The sequence below is a fragment of the Oryctolagus cuniculus genome (assembly GCF_964237555.1).
Source record: "Oryctolagus cuniculus chromosome 17 unlocalized genomic scaffold, mOryCun1.1 SUPER_17_unloc_1, whole genome shotgun sequence".
Lineage (NCBI taxonomy): Eukaryota > Metazoa > Chordata > Mammalia > Lagomorpha > Leporidae > Oryctolagus > Oryctolagus cuniculus.
Genome location: NW_027208202.1, coordinates 2100183 through 2126495, shown reverse-complemented (window position 1 = coordinate 2126495; position 26313 = coordinate 2100183). Strand labels below are relative to the sequence as shown.

The 26313-nt window shown below is 45.9% G+C and overlaps 3 protein-coding genes and 2 pseudogenes across 4 annotated transcripts in view; 2 read left to right on the top strand and 3 right to left on the bottom strand.

The window, feature by feature from the left end:
• The window catches only part of LOC100355262 (L-lactate dehydrogenase A chain), a 591718-nt gene that overhangs the window by 147411 nt on the left and 417994 nt on the right, over positions 1 to 26313 (top strand). The window lies entirely within an intron of this gene.
• The window catches only part of LOC103346317 (intracellular hyaluronan-binding protein 4), a gene marked incomplete at its 5' end in the record, with an annotated part of 80313 nt that overhangs the window by 51307 nt on the left and 2693 nt on the right, over positions 1 to 26313 (bottom strand). Inside the window, 2 exon segments of the mRNA XM_070067645.1 lie at positions 16889 to 16993; positions 22735 to 22789.
• On the bottom strand, positions 4101 to 4784 carry LOC127486530 (deoxyhypusine hydroxylase pseudogene; annotated as a pseudogene).
• Positions 5617 to 13543, top strand: LOC138847836 (uncharacterized). The gene is given in 3 exon segments (XM_070067642.1): positions 5617 to 6546; positions 6589 to 9649; positions 10869 to 13543. Coding segments are annotated over 3 exon segments (3573 nt in total). The 5' UTR covers positions 5617 to 6039; the 3' UTR covers positions 10874 to 13543.
• LOC138847862 (protein CDV3 homolog pseudogene) lies at positions 15192 to 22769 on the bottom strand (annotated as a pseudogene).

Here is a 26313-nt window from a genome sequence, read left to right as displayed (position 1 = left end):
ACCTCAGGACTCCATCACCCACCTGACACCCTATCCTGCACCCAACAAATGAATGTCAGCTCTAACCCTCCGACAGGTACCCAGCCCCAGCCGCCCCCAGCCCTGTCCTATCCCTTCTGGCAGCTTAGGGTCTGGCCTCCGAGTCGCTCCTGCGGGTTATAGAGGCGGCCGCCAGGGAGCGCCCTGCACCCAGCGTGGAAGTCACCTGGCCACTGTGGATCTCAGGTTCGTGCGGGCGCACCTCCCGCGGGTCAGAAGCCCGACCTTGTCGGGGTCCTGCCGGCTCCTTTCCACCTGTGCTACCTGGCAGCCGTGGGCAGGGCGGTGGTCCCCCGGGCAGCCGAAGGGGTCTCAGAAGCTCCAGGCACAGCCTCGCCCCCTGCCGCCTGGAGCACCAGGCACTGTGAGGCTCCCTGCAGCAGTCGCTCCCTGGCCGCTCCGCGCGCACCCCTGCTGCCCAGGCTCCCGGGGATCCGGAAATCCCTGAGGCCAGAATCCCTGTGCCGCCATCGGCCGTATGTGGGCGCCTTCGTGGGGAGGACAGGTGTCCGCGTGTCCATCACAGCAGATTCAGCAGCAGTGACAGAGACCAACAAGGACGCCAACCGGGTTACCTGTGCGCCCAGCGCAGATCTGTGTCTGGAACCTCTGCACCCCACAGTATTCATAGACACTGGCATAACTCGCTTACACCGTAACTGTGCATCAGGATTTTCATTATCATGTAATTATTATTTTCATTGTGAGCACGCATGCACACACACGCACACCCCACGCCAGCTGCCCTGCGTGCATTCGGCTCCAGGTGCATGCACCTGCTGTGCCTGCGGAGATCTCAGCAGAGCAGAAGCGCCGCGGGACATTGGAATAACCCTCTGTCTCCTCATCAAGGCTTTGCGCTTCTCGAAGCCCCTCTCTCAGGTGGGCAGAGGGCATCCGTCCACCGCCGGGACACCCTCACCACCGGGCCGGGCCACGTGCGAACTTTGGGAGGGGCCCCAGGTGAGGCCCCACTTCCCCCTTGCGGGCGGCCGACAACACTTGTGTGTCCACATCGCGGCCGCCTGCCCTGCCCCTGGGGCGCACGGAGCGGGACTCAGAGACAGTGGAGGCCAACTCCATGCACGGGACCGCGCGGCTGCGGCAGAACCCGGGGCCGCCCCACGTGCTTCCAGGTTGGGCCCAGCAATGCGCAACCGAGGGCGCAGACTCGGAAACGTGTGGACTCCGCCAGCAGGCTCCCCATGCACACGCGCGGGAGCCCCCATTAACCACCCTGGTCCCCCTCACACGGAGCCCGGCCGCTGCCTCCCCCGGGGGAGAGACCCGGAATTGCACGCATCCTGGAAGACCCGATGCCGGAGTCCCGAGACGACCTAGGAGCCAGGAAATGGGGTCCACAGCCCCAGATCGAGTCCAATCTCCGGCGAACAGGTGTGGAGCTCAGTCTCTGGCATGGCTGGAGCGATCCTGTGGGTATTGCCGGGCTCCTGGAACTGCTCCCGGGCACTGTGATCCCAGCCCAGTGTTCTCCAGATTCCGAGCGCCGGAACGAAAAAATAGAAGCGTCCGCCAGGGGGCGACCGACAGCCCCGCCAAGTTGGGGAGACCCAGGCCCCAGGCGGGCAAGGGAGCAGCACTCCCGACACGGGCCCGTCTGCTTCACTCCACGCGACTGTCTCATCCCGGGTCGTCGAAGCTCCCTCCGACTCTGCCTTTCTAATAAATATTAATACAGAATTTTAAATACTGATAGAAACAAGCCTCACAAGCGTTGTAATAGGCGCAGTGAGGGGAATAGAGGCGGGGTCTGATGACCGGAAGTGATGCGGGGGCTCTGGGCAGCGCAGGACAGTCACACTAAATTCCATTTGTAGAAACTCTTGAGCTTTATTAAAAGGAAAACGTTAAGAAAGTTTCCAGCAATAAAAATTCATAAGTATTCCAATCAGAAAAGAGAATCCTGGGTTTTCAACACGAATTTTTATTTTAAAGATTTATTTGAAAGGCAGACGAGAAGAGAGAGAGAGACTGAGACCTTCCATCTGTTGGTTTATTCCCTTTATAGCCACAACGCTGGCAGGAGCCAGGAGCTTCTTCCGGGTCTCCCACGTGGGTGCAGGGGCCCAAGCCCTCGGACCATCCTCTGCTGCTCTCCCAGGCGCATTAGCAGGAGCTGGATCCGAAGCGGAGCAGCCGAGCCCTGATCCAGTGCTCACATGGAATGCAGGTGTCACCGTTGGTCCCTTTAGCCATAAATTTATTGGCACTCTCAAGCAGAGCTGAGGCCCCCCTGACCTGGCTCAGCTCTGACCTTGCGCTGGGTGGGTGGAGAGGGGGGCGTTGGAAGGGCAGTGTCTGCTGCTTCTTCCCTGCACAGGAACCTGCGGCTCTCCCTTAAATGCTGGGCAATGCTGAGCCGGGGATGGTCAAAGCCAGAGGATCTTTTGTCCTTTCTGTCTCCATGCGAGGTCAGCGCACATGCTCCCCGTCCCTGGACACAGCTTTTGCCCGCGCAGATCCAGAACCCGAAGGCTCTGGGAGGAGTCCCGGCTCCAGCCCATGTCTCCGTCTCTGACTCCTCAGTTCCCTGCCTTCCGCGTCCCTGACGCCCGTGGTTCCTGGTCTAAAACGCACCGCGTCGCGCATCCGTCTGTGGGCGGGTCCGTGACGGTTCTTGGGGCCACAAAGAGGGAACAAAGTGAGAAAAAATATGAAGGATGCAAATGAAAAATCGGGATGAAAGATGCTATCATGAGCATCAGGCAAACTTTAGCGCCAAGATCTAATGCGACACTAGGAAGAATTAAAATGTATGGAAAAACTTCACAACCCCAAATACAGAAACATAGAGGAATGCACTTGAGGCAAGAGAAAGAATGCCATAGAAAGGAGGAAGAGATGAGGATTCATCAACGTGAGATGGAAGAACAAATGAGACCCAAGAGAGGAAAGTTACAGTCATATGGGCTAAATGGGCCCAAGAGAAAGAGACGTGAGAATGGGAGGTGGAGGAGCAATGGACAGCGAAAGTCCCAGAAATTCCCACCTCCAGGTGGTGGTGGCGGCGGCACAGGTGACGAAGCTAACCCTGGAGTTCCGCAGCACCATGAGTGGTTCCGTGATGGGAAGCGGCATGCGCACTGAGCGCTTTGGGCAGGGAGGTGCGGGGCCTGTGGGTGGACAGGGTCCTAGAGGAATGGGGCCTGGAGCTCCAGCAGGATATGGTAGAGGGAGAGAAGAGTATGAAGACCCCAACAGAAAGCCCGATTTTAGACGTGACAGAGAGGCTTTCATTCCATTTGGTTTTGTCTTTTCTTGTTTAGATATCAATCTTTTAAATTCATGGATTTTAGTAAAAAAATCTTCCTTTTTATGGATGTTAGCAATTTATTGACCAAATATTTGTAAATGGTCTGTTTGGGCAGGTAAAATTATTTAATGTAGTGTCTGAAACAGGAGAGTATTTTTCCCCTTTTATTCCCATTTTAATCTTTTTAACTGTATAATGTTCCTGAAGTTATAGCAGTGTATGTGTGCCACTGAATTTCCAAAGTGTCCCAAGTTTTTTCCTGTGCTTCAAATAAATAAAAAATTAGTTATAATATTGACCTTCAACTTTTTCAAGTTTCTATGTACATTAGGCTAAAAGGTTCACTGGTGCTCGTGACCCCACCAGGTCCAGCCAGCGACAGCCTCCGCTCCCCTTTCCCCACCCTGAGGACCGAGTTCGAGGCCTCCCATCCCCGCTGTCCCATTCTGAGGGAAGCCTGAGCCACTGTAGCCCCAACTTCTCAGCAGCTCAGGCACAGCCCCCGGGTCCCCCCACAGGCCTCGTGCCTGGGAACTTTGCGCGGTGGAGCCCTGCGCTAGGCCCTCGGGGGCGCCAGGCGGATGCACAGGTCCCTGATTGGGTGGGGCTATCAGAGCGTCTGCACCCGGGGAGGCGCGGGAGCAGGCAGCAGAACCAGCACCGTCCGGTGGCGGGGCCTGGAACCTCTGGGGGCGGGGCTGGAACCATCAGGGGCGTGTCCTGAGCCTTCCAGGGCGGGACTGGAACCCCTGGAGGCGGGGCTGCAACACCTGGGGGCGGGGCCAGCCTAGGACACGCCCGCCTGCAGTCGCTCCAGCCCGTCCGCATACTGGGAGGCCGCCAGCGCTCCTCTGGAACACGTCCAGGGCCGCCCCGCAGCTCTCCCTCACCGCGCGCTCCGGGTCCGCCGCGTGGGCCCGCAGCACCGCCAGGCAGGCGGGCTGGGCGATGGCGCCCAGGGCCTCGGCGCACTCGTGCCGCACCGTGGGGCTCTCGGCCCGGCGCGCCAGGGCGGCCGCTCGTGCTGCAGCTGGTCCGGCACGTAGTCCACCTCGTGGTGGACAGGGCGCGGCCTCCTCGCCGCCGGCGCTGCGCAGGGCGAACCGGGCGCAATAGTGGTCGAAGAGCGGCCATGCCTCGTCCAGCAGCGCCTCTCGCAGCCCCCACGTCGTGCTCCTCGGCGGGCAGCGCGGGGTCCACCGAGAGGTAGGGCCCGGCCGCAGGCTCCGCGCCGCGCTGCGGCCACTACAGACGCCCACGGCGAGCTGGCCCGTCTTGGCCACTGCGGTCATGGGTCCGTGGAATACGTCTTCAGGAGCTCCAGGACCTTGGGGTCCCCCAGGGCCCCCAGGGCCTCCCTGCAAAGAACGGCCCCAGAGCTCGCGGGGCCGGAAGCTGAGGGCTCATATGATTCACTGCAAGCCTGAGAGCATCTGGGCCTTTGAATGGCACCCGCGGTTTCCGGGAAATGTCAGTGCAGGCTCAGCTCTGCTTTCTACACATCCCTGCTCCTTGTTTACAAAGAAGACATGGACGCTGAAGGAGCTTCCTGCGTTGTCTGGTGTTACAGGGAGCAAGCTTTGGTGCTGAGTGTTTTTAAATGGCTATGAAAGCAAAACTGAATGGTGAGTCTTTTAATTCAGGGATATGCAATTAAGACTGGAATGAGTGTAAGACTATTGGTCTAGGGAGAAACTGGATTTGATGAAGTGGCTCTTTCACGGCCCCATGATCTATTCTTTGGATGTTTTTAAAAAGTGGAAAGGTCATTTTGCTGCATTTCCCCATTCTTGTTTTGAAGTAGCACCTTGACAGTAGGGACTCCATTTTGGAGCACTTGAGACTGCATTCTGGGAAAGTACCCCCCCCACCGTGAGACTCTGGTCTGAAACTATGATCTCAGATAGTCGGACAATAGCAGTGCACTACATCACCCTTAGCAACGCACAAAAGCCCCCTAGCATGATTGCTCAAGCTTAAAAGTAGAAAGGTTGCACCTGGGTTACCTGGGCTAATAATGAAGATGTGATTTGTCTATGTCTTAAAATCATAATTGCTGATTGTAAGATTTTAGCAACCGCTTAGCAACCGTGTATTCTCTCCCCCCTCCCGATTTTGCGGTTTTTGCCTTTATAAATCCTATGCTGTAATTCCTCACTGCTCCTCTGTCCTTGTCAGAGGGCCCCAACATGTTGGATCAATAAATTTAACCCTTTGCTGGTTGCATGAGAGAAAAAGTCTCTTGGAGTCGTTCCTCGGGCGGTGGGCTTTTTTTAGACCCTAACATTTGGAGGCCCCAGCGAGATCTGACTGCTGCCTGTGGACGCTTCCAACGGATATCTCTCGGGGTGAGTAAGGCGCCTATTGTTTTGATTGAACGTGTACACTTTGATTTGTTGTTTGGTAAGGTTTGTTATTTGTTTGTAATCGGCAGCGTGGTTGTCGGGCTCGAGCGAGAGCTCCACCCGACTGTGGCGGGCAGACGTGCTCCGGAGCCACAGACCACATCCCGGGGGACGCCCCGGGAGAAAGGGAGAACTGGGGACGCCCAGTGTTTCCTGTTTGGTGGGTTGCCTGCAGTAGGGAAATAGACTGCAGAGACTCACATTTTGTTTGTACTGCCGAAACTTTGGTATTTGATCGAGCTCGTTAGTCTTTTGTATTTGTTAAGCATTTTTGGGACGCCGTGATGGCTCCCGTTTGGTAGGCATTTGTGTGGTCATTGTATGCTGCTTCTCTACGCTGTTTGTCTGTTTGTGTACATTGTGTTGTCTGCTAACATGGGCCAGACTGTGTCTACACCTTTGTCTCTAACTTTGAATCATTGGTCGGAGGTAAGCGGCCGGGCACATAATTTTTCTTTGTCAGTCAAGAAGACGAAGTGGCAGACCTTCTGTGCCTCTGAATGGCCAGCCCTCAGAGTAGATTGGCCACCAGAGGGCTCATTCCATTTACCACTCATTCACCGAGTGAAAGAGGCTGTTTTCCAACCCGGCCGTCATGGTCACCCAGACCAACAACCTTACATAATGGTCTGGCAGGACTTGTGTGAAAATCCACCTAATTGGGTAAGACCTTTCCTCCTGCCTGTCCCTACCTCGCAGGCTTCCACGCCGGCTATCGTGCTGCCTGCCAAGATATTGTCACCACCGGCAGCACCATCGCCGTCACCACCAGTGCTGCCAGAATCTCAGGATTTGACTGTTTTTGACTCTCCCCCTCCTTACCCGCCCGCTCGGTTAAATCTCCCTGTCTCTCCACTCTTGCTGGCTGAGCCGGGCAGCTCACTGTCGTCTCCTGCTTCCCCTCCCTCCTCTGTCTCGTCCCCATCCTCCCCGACATTGTCATCCCCCGGGGAGGGAGGACCTGCCCAGGGGACTCGGAGCCGAAAAGTGGCTGTGACTCTCCCCCTCCGACTGTACGGGCCTGTAGTGGATGATGGGCAGGGGGGAGAAATGCCAGCATTACAGTATTGGCCATTTTCATCTTCAGATCTCTATAACTGGAAAAATAACAATCCCCCTTTCTCTGAAGACCCCTCGCGTCTTACAGGTCTTGTCGAATCGTTAATGTTCTCTCATCAGCCGACATGGGACGATTGTCAACAATTGTTAAACACCCTTTTTACCACTGAAGAAAGGGATCGGATCCTCCTGGAAGCCAGGAAGAATGTCCCTGGGCAAGATGGGAGGCCGACTCAGCTCCAAAATATAATTGACGATTTCTTTCCCCTGCGCCGACCTAACTGGGATCCTAATACGCAAACAGGTAGGGAGCATCTGTCCACCTATCGCCAGTCTCTAGTAGCGGGGCTCCGTGCAGCAGCACGGAGGCCCACTAACTTAGCCAAGGTAAGGGAAATTATGCAGGGACCTGATGAATCTCCCTCGGTTTTTCTAGAAAGATTGATGGAAGCATACCGAAGATATACTCCATTTGACCCTCAGTCTGAGGAGCAGCGGGCGTCAGTAACTATGGCCTTCATTGGCCAGTCTGCTCCAGACATACGCCGCAAACTGCAGCGTTTAGAAGGGCTGCAGGATCTGACCCTACGGGATTTAGTCAAGGAGGCAGATAAAGTGTTTTATAAGCGAGAAACCGAGGAAGAAAAAGAGCAAAAAAGGGATAAAAAGCGAAACCGAGACTTAACCAAAATTTTAGCTACAATAGTAGACAATTCGGGGGCCCGTAAGAAAGGGAACAGGAAGGAAAATAACACAGGACCACGACGTTGTCCACCCCTAGACCCAGACCAATGTGCCTATTGCAAGGATAAGGGGCACTGGGCAAGAGATTGCCCTAAAAATCCCAAGCGAAGGTCGACTCAACTTCAGACCACGACTTTAACCCTGGAGAAAGATGACTAGGGGCGACGGGGCTCGGATCCCCTCCCCGAGCTCAGGGTAAACTTTAGTGTGGAGGGGACTCCCATCAACTTTGAAGTAGACACAGGAGCAGTTTATTCGGTTTTGCAGAAACCCCTAGGTCCCCTCTCCAGCAAGAGATCTTTAGTACAAGGAGCAAATGGCAGCCAGTACCGGGCATGGACCACAAAGCGAACTATGGACTTGGGACGGGGGAAAGTTCAACATTCCTTTCTAGTAATTCCTAATTGCCCTGCTCCCTTGATGGGAAGAGACTTGCTAACCAAACTAAAAGCTCGGATAACTTTTGAACCTGTCGGGCCCAGGGTGGAGTTTTTGAATCCATTAGTGAGCGGCCCTGTGGCCACTGTGTTATCTATGTCTGTGGAAGATGAATATCGTCTCTATGAAAGGCCGAAAGGAGGACAGGAATCAGAGATCCAGTTCTGGCTCACTGCTCATCCAGACTCCTGGGCGGAGACAGCAGGGCTAGGACTGGCTGTGCATCAGCCTCCGGTAGTAGTCACTCTCAGAACCAGTGCAGTCCCAATCCAGGTGAGGCAATATCCTATCAGCAAAGAGGCAAGGGAGGGAATCAGACCTCATATAAAAAAACTACTTGCACTGGGTGTCCTAAAGCCTTGTCACTCAGCCTGGAATACACCTCTGCTACCAGTCAAAAAGCCCGGAACGCAAGACTATCGCCCAGTACAGGACTTAAGGGAGGTAAACAGTAGGGTTCAAGATATTCACCCTACTGTGCCTAACCCCTATAATTTGTTGAGCACACTCAGCCCTGACCGCACCTGGTACTCTGTGTTGGATTTAAAAGATGCTTTTTTTTGTCTACAACTGCATAAGGACAGCCAGCCGTTGTTTGCCTTTGAGTGGCTGGATCCTGAGGAAGGAATTTCAGGGCAATTAACCTGGACACGGCTGCCGCAGGGCTTTAAAAATTCGCCCACCATATTTGATGAGGCACTTCACCAGGACCTAAGCCACTTCCAGAGTAACCATCCAGAGATAACGCTGCTGCAATATGTTGACGATCTGCTCCTGGCTGCGGAAACACAGGAAAGCTGTAAGTACGGGACACAGATATTGTTGCAAGAGCTGGCCCGACTGGGATATAGGGCCTCAGCCAAGAAAGCCCAATTGTGCCGCAGAGAAGTCATTTTCTTAGGGTATGCCCTCAAGGATGGGAAGCGCTGGTTAACGGAAGCGCGTAAAAAGACTGTGACTCAGATCCCTGTCCCCACAACCCGAAAACAACTCCGGGAATTTCTGGGAACGGCTGGGTTTTGCAGGCTATGGATACCGGGATTTGCTTCACTAGCCTCCCCACTCTACCCTCTGCTCAAAGGGGACAAGGACTTTGTATGGGGATCTGAACAACAGCAGGCCTTTGATGACATCAAACGGGCACTGCTTTCGGCCCCTGCTCTAGCCCTGCCGGATGTTGAAAAGCCGTTTACCCTTTACATTGAAGAACGAAAGGGGGTGGCTAGAGGGGTCCTAACTCAGACTCTGGGACCCTGGAAGCGACCAGTCGCTTATTTATCTAAACGCCTGGACTCTGTGGCGAGTGGGTGGCCCCGATGCCTAAAAGCCATTGCTGCGGCGGCCCTGTTGACTAAGGATGCGGACAAATTGACTCTGGGACAAAAGTTGACTGTTGTGGCTCTGCATTCTTTAGAAAGTGTTATAAGGCAACCACCCGATAGGTGGCTCTCAAATGCCCGCATTACACATTATCAAAGCATTCTCTTGGATAAGGATCGGGTTACTTTCGGTCTTCCAACTGCCCTAAACCCCGCCACCCTGCTCCCGGACGAAGCCGCTGAGCCCATCCTTCACACCTGTCAAGATATCCTAGCCGAGGAGGCTGGCGTCCGCCGAGACCTGATGGACCAGCCCCTGCTTAACCCGGAGGTAATATGGTTCACGGATGGGAGCAGCTTTCTGCTAGACGGTAAGCGGCGGGCCGGGGCGGCAGTAGTTAGTGCCACGGGCACCATTTGGTCAGCCAGCCTACCAGAAGGGACTTCAGCCCAAAAGGCTGAGCTAATCGCACTAACGAAAGCATTGGAACTGGCCAAAGGAAAGAAAGCAAATATCTATACTGACAGCCGCTATGCTTTCGCCACGGCTCATGTGCACGGGGCAATATATCAACAAAGAGGGCTGTTAACTTCAGCAGGAAAGGAAATAAAACATAAGGCTGAAATCCTCCGCCTTCTGGCTGCCGTCCTGCTACCCTCTAAACTGGCAATAATTCATTGCCCAAGTCATCAAAAGGGAACTGACCCGGTGGCCCTAGGAAATCAGAAGGCAGATGAGGAGGCCAGAGCGGTTGCTCTGCAGGATCCGGGGGCTAATATCCTCCTAGCAGAAGTAGGTAACGGCCCCCCATTGGAACCTGAGACAGACTCTCTGGAACAGCGGGCCACCTCTTATTTGCAACAGGTCCACCAGTTTACCCACCTGGGAACACAAAAATTACAGAGTTTGTTGCGAGATCAACCTTTTTCCTTGTCCCCTTCTGACAATAAGCGTCTGGCAGAACAGGTTGCCAAGAACTGCAAAGCATGCCAAGCGGTAAATGCCCATCCGGCTCAAACATCCGACGGAAAAAGGTTAAGAGGTGATAGACCAGGACAATTTTGGGAAGTGGACTTTACTGAGATTAAACCGGCCAGGTGTGGATATCGATACCTTCTGGTCTTTGTTGACACCTTCTCGGGATGGGTAGAGGCCTACCCCACCCGGAATGAAACCGCTTTAGTCGTGGCTAAAAAGATAATGGAAGAAATTTTCCCTCGGTTTGGACTGCCACAGGTAATTGGGTCTGATAATGGACCGGCGTTCGTGGCCCAGGTGAGTCAGGGGTTGGCCAGGATACTGGGGATTACATGGAGATTGCATTGTGCTTACCGACCCCAAAGTTCAGGGCAGGTAGAGAGAATGAATAGGACAATTAAGGAAACTTTGACTAAATTGGCCTTGGAGACTGGCTTAAAGGATTGGACTATGCTCCTACCTTATGCCCTGTTTAGGGCTAGAAACACTCCCTCCTCTTCTATGTTTAACCTCACACCTTTTGAAATATTGTATGGTACCTCTCCCCCTATTAAACATCTTGATTCTACTATAAGTACCCAGACTTTGCCTTGTACCCCTCTGATTGTTAGGTTAAAAGCCCTGGAGGACATACAGAAGTTTGTCTGGCGACAACTGACTACTAATTACCAACCAGGAGAAGAGACTGTGCCGCATCGCTTCCAGGTTGGGGACTCTGTCTACGTGAGAAGACATCGTGCCCAAAATCTGGAGCCACGTTGGAAAGGCCCCTACGTGGTGCTCCTTACAACACCAACGGCTGTGAAAGTGGATGGTATCACCAGCTGGATTCATGCATCTCATCTCAAGCCTGCATCGCCACCAGGAACGGAATGGAAATTGGAAAAGACTGACAACCCCCTCAAAATTAAAATTCGCCGTGTGGGTAATGGGACTGTGGATCCTTCCTCTGATATGCGGTAATCCCCATGAACCCCAGTCGTTAACCTGGGAGGTTGTTAATCCCATGGGGCAAGTAGTCTGGTCTCTTAGTGGGGTCCATACGCCCGGAACGTGGTGGCCCCCACTACACCCAGATGTATGCCGATTGATAGCAGGAATGGATACCTGGGATATAGATCTTGATAGTGTCCCGATTCCCCGGCTTTTTGATGAATGGGGACCCGGATGTGGGAACTCGGTCAAAAAGTGTATGTTGCGACAACTTGACTTTTATGTGTGTCCCAAAGATGGAAGAACTAAACAACAGGAAAGGCAATGTGGAGGGCTAGAATCTTTATATTGTAAAGCATGGGGCTGTGAGACTACAGGACAAGTTTACTGGGAGCCCACCTCTAATTGGGATTGGATTACAGTACAACGTAATTATACCCCTGAGGGACACTTTGAGTGTCTAATAAAGCCAAAGCCTGGGTCATGTCGGTCAACGACCTATTGTCTCCCCCTTAACATTACCTTCACTAGTAAAGGGCGAAGGTTAACTACCCTAACGGAATGGGTAAAAGGAAGGACTTGGGGACTCAGATATTATGTCTCAGGAACCGATTTTGGTTTCTGGTTTACTATTAGGCTAACTAGAACTACTGTCCCAATAGCAGTGGGGCCTAACCCAGAGATTAAACCTAGACCAGTTGAAACTGCCCCAAGACCTAAAACCAAAGCACCTCCTTCCCAGGGGCCCCAACCAGAACTTTCACCTCTGCCCATAACCTCAGCCCTACGACCAAAACCCTTGGATACAGGAAACGCTCCCCCATTGTTTAAGTTGATCGAGGGAGCATTTGCCGCCCTTAATTATACCCAAGGGGGAGTCCAGTCATGTTGGTTGTGCTTGTTGGCTGCTCCACCTTACTATGAGGGAATTGCATTTAATGGATCCCTAAGGCCTGTAAATTCTACCTCTTGTGACTGGGGGGGGGGGGGTGCATAAACTCACCCTGCCAGCAGTCTCAGGGCATGGGCTGTGTATTAGCACATCTCCTTCCACTGTTATCGGAGCTCTATGTAATCAGACAGTAATGCTAAATTCTTCCCTCTCAGAATATTGGGCTCCGCAGGAAGGTGCATGGTGGGCCTGCAACACTGGCATAACACCCTGTATTTCTGTGTCTGTGTTTAATCAAGGTAAAAATTATTGTATAATGGTACACTTATTACCTAGAATACTTTATCATGAAGCTAATTCTTTTGAAGATGCAATAGAAAACAAACAGCTCCGAGTTAAAAGGGAACCACTGTCTGTGTCTTTGGCAGTCCTCCTAGGTGTTGCAACGGCAGCTGGAATAGGAACAGGAACTGCAGCCCTGGTAACTGGAGAGCAACATCTCTCACAGTTAAGAGCAGCCATAACTCGAGACATAAAAGATTTAGAAAATTCAATATCAGCTTTGGAGCAATCTCTAACTTCACTTTCAGAGGTGGTGTTGCAAAATAGAAGGGGTCTGGATCTCATTTTTATGAAGGAGGGAGGTTTGTGTGTGGCATTAAAAGAAGAATGTTGTTTTTATGCAGATAAAACTGGGGTAGTACGTGATAGCATGGCCAAGCTCAGAAAACGCCTTGAAAAAAGACAGTGGGAAAAAACTCAGCAACAAGGATGGTTTGAGTCGTGGTTTACCAAATCCCCCTGGCTGACTACGCTACTCTCCTCCCTAGCAGGTCCCCTGATCATTCTGCTCCTAATTGTTACCATTGGACCTTGCATTTTAAATAGACTTGTAACCTTTTTTAGGGAACAAATTGGCAACGTTAAACTTATGGTAATTAGGCAACAGTATGCCACTCTCCAAAATTATAAAACTGACAATCTCTAGGATTAGAGATTGTGCCAACAGGAAGTGGGGAATGAAGTAGCACCTTGACAGTAGGGACTCCATTTTGGAGCACTTGAGACTGCATTCTGGGAAAGTACCCCCCCCACCGTGAGACTCTGGTCTGAAACTATGATCTCAGATAGTCGGACAATAGCAGTGCACTACATCACCCTTAGCAACGCACAAAAGCCCCCTAGCATGATTGCTCAAGCTTAAAAGTAGAAAGGTTGCACCTGGGTTACCTGGGCTAATAATGAAGATGTGATTTGTCTATGTCTTAAAATCATAATTGCTGATTGTAAGATTTTAGCAACCGCTTAGCAACCGTGTATTCTCTCCCCCCTCCCGATTTTGCGGTTTTTGCCTTTATAAACCCTATGCTGTAATTCCTCACTGCTCCTCTGTCCTTGTCAGAGGGCCCCAACATGTTGGATCAATAAATTTAACCCTTTGCTGGTTGCATGAGAGAAAAAGTCTCTTGGAGTCGTTCCTCGGGCGGTGGGCTTTTTTTAGACCCTAACAGTTTTTAAGGAACAACAGATTCCAAACCCTACAAATGGCTTGTATTGAATTTTACATTTGAATTACAGATTGTTAAATATGAAAAAACACACAAGAACATTAAGCAAAACAAAATGGGTAAACTAACAGTGTAAAAGGTTGTCAAAGGTATGAGACAGCCCAAATTATCTCACAATGTTGGTGAGAGGTTAAAACAGTTCACTCTTACCAGCGCCGAGGCTCACTAGGCTAATCCTCCGCCTGGGGCGCCAGCACACCAGGTTCTAGTCCCGGTCCGGGCGCCGGATTCTGTCGGGGTTGTCCCTCTTCCAGGCCAGCTCTCTGCTATGGCCAGGGAGTGCAGTGGAGGATGGCCCAAGTCCTTGGGCCCTGCACCCCATGGGAGACCAGGATAAGCACCTGACTCCTGCCTTCAGATCAGCGCCGTGCGCTGGCCGCAACGTGCTGGCCTCAGCGGCCATTGGAGGGTGAACCAATGGCAAAAGGAAGACCTTTCTCTCTGTCTCTCTCTCACTGTCCACTCTGCCTGTAAAAATTTTTTTTAAAAAAGCAGTTCACTCTTTTTGGAAAAGGATCTTGTAGCTTCTAAAAATGTAAACCCAAACCTTCTGTAAAATCCATCTACCAATTATATTCCCTAGTATGTATTCCAGAGAAAGTTAAAAAAATACAGAAAGTCTTAGCACAAGTGCACATAGCAGTTTTGTTGATAACAGCCAAAAACTGGAAAGAGTCTAAGTTCTGGGAATATACTAAGGAGTAACAATAAAGTATTTGTAAATGAACATGGAAAAATCTGAAAAATAAGAAAATCAGACAGAAAAAGCTATGTAATATATGACTCCATTTACATGAAACTATACATAAAACTAATCCCTGCTCATAAAAGTAAAAAGTCATAGCAGTTGTTGGCATTGAGATGAGCAAAGGTAAGGATGAAAGAGAATAATCCAAAGAGAACATTCTGGGACAGTGGTAATCTCCAATATTTTATAAAGAAAAGTAAGAAGCAATGACCAAGTGGGGCTTATCCCAGGAATCCAACATTGGTTTAGGATTAAGAAAATGCACAATGTAATTCAACATATTAACAGTACGAACAAGGGAAATTGTATAATAAAAGCCTATGATGAGACCAATAGATGTATCAGAATTATATGTACTTATGGATAAATTTAATATGGGAAACATCTGTATACTGAAAAACTAAGACATTGCTGAAAGATATTTCAGGAAATTAAAAGATTTTATCATGCTCACAGTTTAGAGCCTTGATATTTAGGAATTTCAAATTCTTTTTAAAGTGATTTATAGAGGGGCCAAAGGTGTGGCATAGCTGTAAAGCCACCACCTGCAGTGCTGGCATCCCATGAGGGTGCCGGTTTAAGTCCTGGCTGCTGCACTTCCGATCTAGCTCTCTGCTATGGCCTGGGAAAGCAATGGAAAATGGCCCAAACCTTTGGGCCCCTGCACCCACCCACGTAGGAGACCCGGAAGAAACTCCTGGCTCTGGTTGCCAATTGGGGAGTGAACCAGGAGATGGAAGATCTCTCTCTGCCTCACCTTCTCTCTGTGTAACTCTTTCATATAAAGAAATCTTTAAAAAAAATAAAGTGATCTATAGATTCTAAGCAATACCCAACAAAATCTCATCAATTTCTTTTTAAAAGCTTTATTTCTTTGAAAGGCAGATTTACAGAGGCAGTGAGAGAGCGAGTGAGTGAGAGAGAAATTCCAACTGCTTGTTAGCTCTTTATCCTTCTGGCTTTCTACATGCTTGGCAGTGGACTGCAGGGACGGGAACTGTGTGTCACTGTGTATCTCTGGTGGCCCTTGTGGCATCTTCCTGGTTGTGGTTAGCCTGGCTCCAGTCGGCCTGTACACACACCACTGTCATCGCTGGTTCTGGAGTTTCTATAACAATTACTGGAGCACGGCGTGCTTGTGCTGGAGCGGTTTTATTCCATGGGCCTGAATATTTTTCTATACCACCACTGCCACCTCCATCTTCTTCCCAGTTATCACCTGGATCTTCTCTCATTATCATCTTCTTCCTTTTCACTTATCTGCATCGCCTGAACTTGGAGGCCACTATAATCCACCTCTTTTTGCTCAAACTCTTTCCATTCGTCTTCATCTTTCGTCACGGCCTTGGTGGCAGCCCCGGCGCCCAAGGTGCTGCTGTCTCCCGGCCCAGCCCCCTCACCCACCCCGCCACCCGCTGCTCTGCTGCTCCTGCCGGGACTGCCCTCCACACCCACGGCACTCGCCACAGGCTGCTCTGCTCTTCCTCCTTCTTCTTGTCCCTTTTGGCGAAGAAGTTGTCCAGGCTCCCCTCCTCCATCTCAGCAGGGGCCATGGCTTCCTTGGCCAGGATGGGTGGGGCCCGCAGCAGGTGCAGCCCTCAGGGCCCTGAGCAAGGGCACCAGGTTGGGTCTGTGCTCATGGGGCCAGGTGTGGCGCAGCCCCAGCCCTGAGGGGTCCCTGAGGTGTGGGCAGCAGGGTACGTGGCTCCCACTGTGTGCTGAGGAGTGCTGGGTCCAATCATGCAAGTTCAATTCATGCTAACTATCAAAGAAAAATGAAGCATTTTTCATCTTTCAAACTGTGGTTTTCACACTGTAATTTTTCTATCTTAAAATACAAACATACTAATCATTGTGTCACACTTGTCAACAGTGATCAGGACAGTTACATGCTGTATTAGTCTGTAGTCTGGGAACAATAGGTTACACAATATAAGGTAGCCCAGGTGTGTAGTAGATTGTATCAGGAAAATTTGTGCAAGCATAATCTATGATGTTCACACAACTACAGAATCACCAAATGATGCACTTTGCAGAATTTCAGTTATTAAGTGAAGAAAGACCATACACACACACACACACACACACTACATCTAGGAAAGTAGATGTGAAATGTTTTTATAGTTCACTCACTTTTTATTTTTAAGCACACAAACTTACCAATGTCATGGTGCCACTGTAGTATTAAACTGAAAACTACCTCATGTCCTCATGTGTTTATTTAACTTCTCAAGTTTCAATATATTTAACATGCACACAGATGCTTCAAGAACTTTTTCTTTCTTTTTCATGTAGTCTATAATTTTTTTGAGGGGGGGTGGGGAATACAACTCCGTGTTGCAAAATTACACCACAGCCCCTCAAGGCAATCACCAAATCTGTGTTGTTTATTTTATCACCAGAGACTGACGAGTGTCTTGCGTGTTAAAAGTGCTTAACAAATATGAACATGAAAAATTTAAAAGTGTTATTTAGTCTCTCAAGACTTACCATGTTCTTCATTTCACTTGAATTTTCCTACTTTGTTCCACTTTCTTTTGCAGTAGTCAGTCTTCAAAGATACTAGTGCCACTGACAGTCATGAATTTAGTATCACTGAAAACAGAACAAAATCACTTGCCACTCTCTTTAAAACAATTTATGTCTATATATATTTAAATATTTTATTTATTTGAGAGGCAGAGTTACAGTCAGAGAGAGGGAGAGACAGAGAAAAAGGTCTTCAATCTGCTGGTTCACTCCCCAAATGGCCACAATGGCTGGAGCTGGGCTGATACGAAGCCAGGAGCCAGGAGCTTCTTCTGGGTCTACCATATGGGGGCAGGGGCCCAAGCACTTGGGCCTTCTTCCATTACTTTGCTATAGCAGAGAGTTGGATCAGAAGAGGTGCAGCTGGGACATGAACCAGCACCCATATAATGTATAGAGTATCTTCAAAAACCCTATAAAAACCCTAACAACCTTACTGTAGAGGCCACCGATCCAAACCAGCTACATCTGGTGCGGACATTGGTCCAAACTCAAGTGTTTTTTTGTTTGTTTGTTTGTTTGTTTGTTTTGACAGGCAGAATTGACAGTGAGAGACAGAGAGAAAGGTCCTCCCCTGCCATTGGTTCACCCTCCAATGGCCGCCACGGTCGGCATGCTACAGCCGGTGCACCACGCTGATCCGATGGCAGGAGCCATGGTCTCCCATGGGGTGCAGGGCCCAAGCACTTGGGCCATCCTCCACTGCACTCTCAGGCCACAGCAGAGAGCTGGCCTGGAAGAGGGGCAACCGGGACAGAATCCAGTGCCCCAACCGGGACTAGAACCCAGTGTGCCGGTGCCGCAAGGCGGAGGATTAGCCTAGTGAGCCGCGGTGCCAGCCTCAAACTCAAGTTTGAAATAAAACTCTTGCGCTTGCATCAGCCTCAGCTCCTGGTGTTCTTAATTGGTGGGAATTAGATGTTTCAGGTATAACAAAAACATTTGAGATTTATTGCTGAACTACCTTTATACCACCAAATGATATAAATTAGAATACCATAATCTTTTCTTCTAGATGATAATAGAATATTTTCACCTGTTACAAACCACAGCTGTATGAGTATGTATGCATGTATATATGGTTGTTACTATTCATAGATGACAATATAAAGGCAGCTAAAGATTATCTAGAGAACAAAAAGCCTATTCCATCTGGTAAGCAATCCATATGCATTTAGGTAATTTTTTGTTTACTAGAAATTTATTAGTAGGGCTAGCAATGTCATGGAGCAGATTAAGCCAATGCTTGCAGTACCACATATTCATGTCCTGGCTGTTCTGCTTCTGAATGAGCTCCTTGAAGATGCACATGGAAAAGAGGCAGAGGGTGGTCCAAATGCTTGGGCCACTGCCACTCACATGGGAGACCTGGATGGAGTACCTGGCTCCTGGATTTGGAATGGCCCAGCCCTTGCCACAGTGGTTATTTGAAGAATGAAACAGCAGATGAAAGATCTCTTTCTCTGTCTCTTGCCCTGCTTTCTTTGTCATTCTTCCTGTCAGGTAATTAAATAAACCTTTTAAAATATATGAGTATATTAATTTAGTCTCAAATGTGCAGGAGTACTGGTTCCATTAAGGACCTACAGAAATAGTAAGAAAATGCAGTGTGAATCTTGCTGAAATACTAGAGTTTTCCAGGTTGAAACAAATAAAGCCCATGTATTTTTCTCACAAATTAAGAGAAATACAGATGTAAACTGTGATTTTCATTTTTTTCTGTGATTTCACCATATTGAACATGGGTTCCTTAGGTAAAAAAATAATACACTGATTTAAAAAAATCCACTAAGTTGGAGATGAAACACAAGAACTGTGGGTTTTAATCAGAATGTAGTATTTTGGTGAAACTGAAGCCATATAAGTGTATATACACTCTAGTCTTATTTCTGCAGATAACTTTAAGACAATCCCTTAAATTCACTAGGGCTCAGTTAGACACTATTGTCTAATCCTAACTTTTCTGTAAATATAACAAAGAGGAAGATATACAGGAAAAAAAGAAAAGTAAAGTATTACAAATATTTACAAACACACTATTAGGAAATATAATCTTGAATAAGAAATATTTGGTGCTATTTTCAAAGCATTTCAGATAATGCTTAATTCCATGAATTAAGTATGATTAATCAGAAAGTAAAAAATTAAACATCTATGACATCTATGTGATACTACCTAAAACTGAGCTCATTATAGCTGGATAACCATAAACTCTAAAATGCTGACAAATACTAGGAAACAAGTTATAAAAAAGAATACCTCTGGATCTCAATAGCAGTTTTCAGTGAGGTACGTAGTTGATTATTTGCAGTAAATAACAGGAATGTTCAAAATTTCACTTTAACAGGCAGAAAGATGGAAATTCTGTATCCAGATATAAGTGATCAAAAAACCTAATTATAAATACTAAGCAAAGTTGTCAAAAGAGCAGTCCACTGTAAGGGATTATGCAGAACCTGAGATCTTTTGTTTGAGGATGCCCAAGTGTCAGTCAGGGCAGGTCATATTGTCTACTGAACAGATTCTCTAGAGAGAAATCTTGAAAACGGTGCTTCGTTTCTGAGTATTGTGGTCCTCACTGAAGTTTTTCTGTCTACCTCTCCAAAGAGCAAATCATTGGCCTTCTGTTGGGATGAAGGTGCAGCAATCTTTTGGTTGAATAGGGATATGGAAAGGATCAAGAACTTATAATCCTCAAATCCAAATACTCATAGTACATAGTACCCTTCACAACTTGGGGATCACAAATTCTAAACTATTTTGAGAAATCTGGTTTAGCCTTGCTTTTCTTCCGAGATCAGATGAGATCGGGCATGTTCAGTGTGGTATGGCCATAGACTAGCCTTGCTTTTCTTAGTATCACTGGGAAACCACTTTCCCATTTTCCAAAACTGTTGACATATCTTGACAGCTCTTTATCCCTTTCCTGATCACTCTGCTCCATCACAATATGCTTTTTTAAATGTCCTAACACTAATCCCTATAAGTTTAAAGAAATGCACTTATTTAACACATTTAACTGAAAGTTACATTCTTATTATATTTATATTTCATATTTGTTATATCTGAAATATTAATTATATATCGATGTATTATTCTACCAAAGCGAATGAAAATACATACAGGCTTCTGTCAGAAATTTACCATTTCTTCTTCCAATATCAATAAAAAGACTTATGCATTGAGATTGATTCCTTAAGAGCTTGGATTTCATAGTGAGACCATTTTGCATGAAGTAAATATTCTGATGTATAAACTATATGTTAATACAATTGCCAATACATTCTGAATATAACTTAAATATAACTTTTTATACTCAAATCTTTCATGTAATCTGTTCATTTGTTTCTATCCATTAGCAATGATTAAAAACCTTATTCCTAAATCTAGTTCTGTTAGAATTATCAATGCAGACATTTAAGCCTACAATAAGCAGTAGGTTAAGATTGATGAGTGTATTCAATTTCTAAAATGTCCATTTTTACAGTACTTTTAAGCCTCAGAAAACATTCTTGTTATATTTTATTTTATTATCAAAAGATAAAGATATCATTACTTTTCTAGCCACCACATATAATTGTTCAGTGTTATTAATGTACAATATGTTTTAAAGTATAATGTAAATATTAAGTATATTTAAATTGTATAAAATCTTTAAATTTTAGAGGGCTATTTATGCATAATAATCTATATATGAAATTAATATTTCAATCTCAAAATTTCAAAACATAGTTTAAATTAAATTAATCGCAGAAGGGTTCTGATATGTATACACTAGCTAAGAAAACTTCAGGGGCAAGTATTGTGGCACAGGGAATTCAATAGCTTCCTGAAGAGCCAGAATCCCATATGGGCACTGGTTTCAGTTCTGGCTGCTCCACTTCCAGTCAATCTCCCTGTTCATGGCATGGGAAAGCAGTGGAAGATGGCCCAAGTACTTGAGCCACTGAAACCAACATGAGAGACCCAGATTGACTTCTGGCTCCTGGCATTGGCCTGGCCATGCCTCAGCCATTGAGCTACTTGGGGAGTGAACCAGTGGATGGAAGATCTGTCTCTCTGTCCTCTCTGTGTAACTGCCTTTCAAATAATGAAAGAAATATTTAAAAATATTTTAAAATAACTTTAATTCTATTTACTTTAGCAAGATCATATACTAACACTCCCATCCGCTGTTTTACTTCATGGGGTCTCAGCATTGCTAATCAAGACCATAACAGTTATGACTTCACATATGTAAAAGTGGCTATTACAGAAGAATAAAAAAATTAACAAGTACTGAAGCAGATGTGGAGGAAAGGAAATATATATAAAATTGTTTGTGGGAATGTAAAATGGAAAACATTCAAGAACCTATGGAAAATCTATACTAAATTCCTATACAATATGAATAAGGCATAGATTTTTTTTGACAGGCAGAGTGGACAGTGAGAGAGAGAGACAGAGAGAAAGCTCTTCCTTTGCTGTTGGTTCACCCTCCAATGGCCGCCACGGCCAGCGCGCTGTGGCTGGTGCACCACGCTGATCCAAAGGCAGGAGTCAGGTGCTTATCCTGGTCTCCCATGGGGTTCAGGGCCCAAGCACTTGGGCCATCCTCCACTGCACTCCCTGGCCATAGCAGAGAGCTGGCCTGGAAGAGGGGCAACCAGGACAGAATCCAGTGCCCCGACCGGGACTAGAACCTGGTGTGCTGGTGCCGCAAGGCAGAGGATTAGCCTATTGAGCCGCCGCACTGGCCAAGGTATAGATATTTTAACATTTCTATTCAACAGTGTAATGGAACATTGTGCTAAAGAAATCACACACACAAAAGAAAAAAACTCCAGATTGCATACAAAAGAGCAAACGTGACTTGTAACATCTAAGACATATTTGCAAGCAAAAGACATTCTGAGGTATTCACTAAAATCCCTAAGTAAAACTCAGTGATGTTCAGAATATAAAATAAATACATAAGCATCAATCATATTTCTGTAGAGTAGCAATGAACATCATGAAAATATAATTAGCATTAGCATTCAATGTAGCGTCAAAGTGAAAATATTACTAAGAAATTTAAAAAATTGCATTTTATACTAGAAAAGAAAAATATAAGAACACACAATTTTTAAAACAAAGCAGTGATTTCAGTAAGACATTTTAATTTTAATACAGCAAAAAATGTGATTATAATTAGTCATTGGAAATGCAATCAAATCTTGGGAAATATATCAATTCCTATACAGTAAAATGACTGATTCAGCCAAAGACAAATGTTGCCAGGAACATGAAGAGCATGGAACCCTCATAAACTTCCAGTGCAGCCACTATGGACAGCAATTCGGCAGTTTCTCAGCTTGTTCTACATGGGACTGTTTATTGCCTCAGTAGTTTATCACCCAGGTATGCCACTAAAAGATACAAAATCCACACACCAATAAAGGCTCACTGCAGCAATATTCATGAAAGCCAAATATGAAAGCAACCCAAACACTAATGTGTAAGAAAGCCAGTGTGCAGTATATCTTTTATAATGGCATACTATTTGGCAATACAAATCAATTAAGAAATGAAAGACCACAAAAATAATGAATGTCAAAATATTTTAAAGAGGAAATCAGAAGCAAACTCCACACATTGTAGCATATCCAAAAGAATGGTGGATCTCTGGAGATAGAGTTTAGATTAATGCCTGTCTGGGGATACTGGTGGATGAGGAGTTATTGTAAATAATATGAAGAATTTGGTGATTAATGAACATGCATTCATATTAGACTGTACTTATGATCACTGAACTCCAAAAATATGACAAAGCATGGAATACTCACTTGAAACATTATGGCTGGGCAGAGAGACTCCTGACTTTGGGATTCACAGAAGAAACTAAAGACAAACAAATATGACAAAGTTTCACATACTCTGCTCATTTTGGTTCAAAAATATTTAAGACCATAAACAAAGGGGCCCTTACTGTTCAATGGACAATGTTTAGTATGAAAGAACTATCATTTAGGAAATTTTTACACCAAAATTAACATTTAATTCCATGTTTCTTATTTGATATTGCAGACAGCTCCCGACACTTCTCCCGTGGCGCAGGCTCCATGCCCCACAGGTGCCGGGAGAGGAGCTGAGCCTCCAGGTCATGGTCCAGAGGGTCACTCCACTCCCGCAGGGTCCCCTGTGCCCGCGTCCTGTCTCAGCCCCCACCTGACTCCATGGAGTTGGAGGCCAGAGAGTTGCTACAAAAGAGGGTGTTGGCCTTGCTGGTGTGGCTCAGCTCCAGCTGGAACAGCAGGTCCAGGAATTCCATATATTGTAATTCATATGCACTTAAGAAATACTTCATTTTTTGTGGGTGAAACAATTTAAAAGATGTACTTAGCATCAATTTAAGATAAAGCACTACCTCTTAAGTACTCCACTAAGTGATTTAATGTACAGTAACACTCTCCAAGTGGGGTTAACTATAAGAGCAACATGTAGGAACAAGGAAAATAACACTACTAATAATAGATAACTTTATGTCAAACTTTCTAACAAAGCAAAAGAGAAAAGACAGTATTACTTTTATTATATGTAGGAATAAATAAGCCAGGTTTGATTGTCATTGCTATTTTCAAGATTCTGTGTCACTAAAATCTATATAGGAAGGTGTCACTGGGAGAGAAACCCTTAGTATTGATGATAATAGATTTTTCAGTACATAATACACAATTACAAACTGTTGTATTAAGCATTGCTCCTGTGTTAAACCATTGTCAATCCTCACAGTTCTGTGAGTTGGGTAAAATTAGGCATCTTGTAAAGGAAGTAACTAAGTACAAGAAGGCCAAGTGATTTGCCTAAACTCAGACAGCCCACCCTTAGCAGATTCTCAATTCGAATCCAGGGATTCTGGCCAGAAGACAGGTTGTAACATGTACAGTAGATTTTACTTTTAAAACTAATTTTAAAAAGTACTTTTTTTAAAAGTAGATTTTTACTTTTAAGGGTTTTAAGTAGGAAGACTATATAAGGGACAGGTATGAGAAAGAATAACATTAGTAACATTTTGGACTTGTTAAGATTTAATTACACAACTGGTATCCAAAGAGAGATCTCAAGTAGGCAGTATGATATACTAATCTGAAATGAAGGAGGGTTCCTGGGCTAGAGATACAAATTTGGAAATCATTAGTACATACAAGGTAGTAAAAATCATTAGAAAGAATATCAAAGATTGCCCTCTAGAACAATTCTATGTTTAAAAAGAGGGGAATGAGAAAAAACGGACTATGATGAATACACTAGAAAGGCAATAGAAAACTAGATAAATGAGTGACAGTTTTATGTTTATTTCAGAATATTTATGATTAAGGCCAATATTTGTCATTTTCGATTTTTGGATGATAGCCATTCTACTGGGAAGAGGTGACACCTCATTGTCATTTTTATTTGCATTTTCCTGATGACTAGTGATTCTGAATTTTTTGTCATCTGTTGGCCATTTTTATTTCATCCTTAGAAAAATTCTTGTTCATGCCATTTGTCCATTTTTTGACTGGAGTGTGTTTTGTTATTAAATTTCTTGAGCTTATTATATATTCTGGATGTTAATCCTTTATTGGATGTATATTTTGAAAATATTTTTCCCATTTTGTTGATTACCTCTTCACTTTGTTAATTATTTCATTTTTTGCACAGCAACTTTTTGCTTGATGTAATCACATTTGTCTATTTGTGTTTGTTTTATTACCCATGTTTCTGGGATCTTACCCAAGAATTCTTTGCCTAGGCCAATAGATTGTAGACTTTCCTCTATGTTCTTCTCTAGTAATTGTGATGGTTTTGGGTATTAGGTTTAGATGCTTGATCCATTGTGAGTTGGAGCAAACTGGTTTCAAACTTCAGCATGTGAAATCCAACTTTCCAAATACTATTGTAGAAGAGACTGGATTCAGTTTTAAAATATTATTTATTTATTTAAAAGGCAGAGATACAGAGAGAAAAAGGGAAATTAGGGGGAAGAGAGAGACAGAGAGAGAGAGAGAAAAGAGAGAGAGAATCAATCTACTGGTTCTCTCCCCAAATGGTTTCTCTGCAATGGCCGGGGCTGGGACAAACCAAAGCCAGCATTGCTGAGGTTCTCCTGAGTCTTTCACATGGGTGTAAGGGCCCAAGGGGAATTAGCACAAAGGTGGATTGGAAGTGGCACAGCTGGGGCTTGAACCAGCACCTATATGGGATGCAGAAACTGCAAGTAGAAGCTTAACCTTCTATGCCACAGTGCCAGCCCTGAAGAGACTGAATTCTACCAAACTTTAAAGGAAGAACTGATCCCCATTCTTATATTATTCAAAACAATTAAAAAGGATAGAATCAATCCAAACCTGTTCTTTGAGACCAGCATTTCCTTAATTACAAAAGCACAAAGATGCAATAAAAAAGAACTACACACTAATATCCCTAGTGGACAAGATGCAAAAATTCTCAATAAAATAGTATCAAATAGAGTCCAGCAATACATCAACAAGATCATCTATCCAAAGTGGAATTGATTTGAGGGATGCAGGGGTGGTTCAACATACACAAATCAATAAATGTGTTATTTAAAATCAACAAAATGAAAGATAAAGCCATATGATTATCTCAATAGATGCAGAGAAACATTTGATGAAATACCACATCTTTTCATGAAAAGACACTTTAAAAATTGCATAGAGAAGAAACATACCATGACACAATCAAAGCAATATATGACTAAACCACAGGCAGCATCATATTGAATGGGGATAAGCTGGGAAGATTTCCACTAAATCTGGAGCCAATGACAACCATTTTCACCATTATTTTCAGTATACTTCTGGAAGCTTTAGCCAGATAAATTAGGTAAGAAAAACAAACCAAAATGATACAAATTGGAAAAAAAAGAAGCACAATTATCCCTGTTTGCAGTTGATATGATCCTTTATATAAACAAACTGAAAGACTCTAATAAAAGACTATTAGAGGAGCCAGCATTGTGGCACAGCAGTTTAATGCCCTGGCCTGAGGCACTGGCATCCCAAATGGATGATGGTTCAAGTCCCAGCTGCTCCTCTTCCAATTCAGCTGTCTGCTATGGGCAGGGAAAGAAAGAAATGGAAGATGGCCCAAGTCCTTAGGTCCCTGCACCCATGTGGGAGACCTGGAAGAGGCCCCTGGCTTCTGGCTTTGGATTGGCATAGCTCCAGCCTTTGTGGCCAATTGAGGAGTGAACCAGTGGATGGAAGACATTTCTCTGTCTCTCCCTCTCACTGTAAATCTACCTCCCAAATAAATTATTACAATCATTTTTAAAAAGAGAAAGAAATAAAAGACACAAAATAGAAAGTTATCCCATGTTCATAGATTGGAAAAATTAATATCATCAAAATGTCCATACA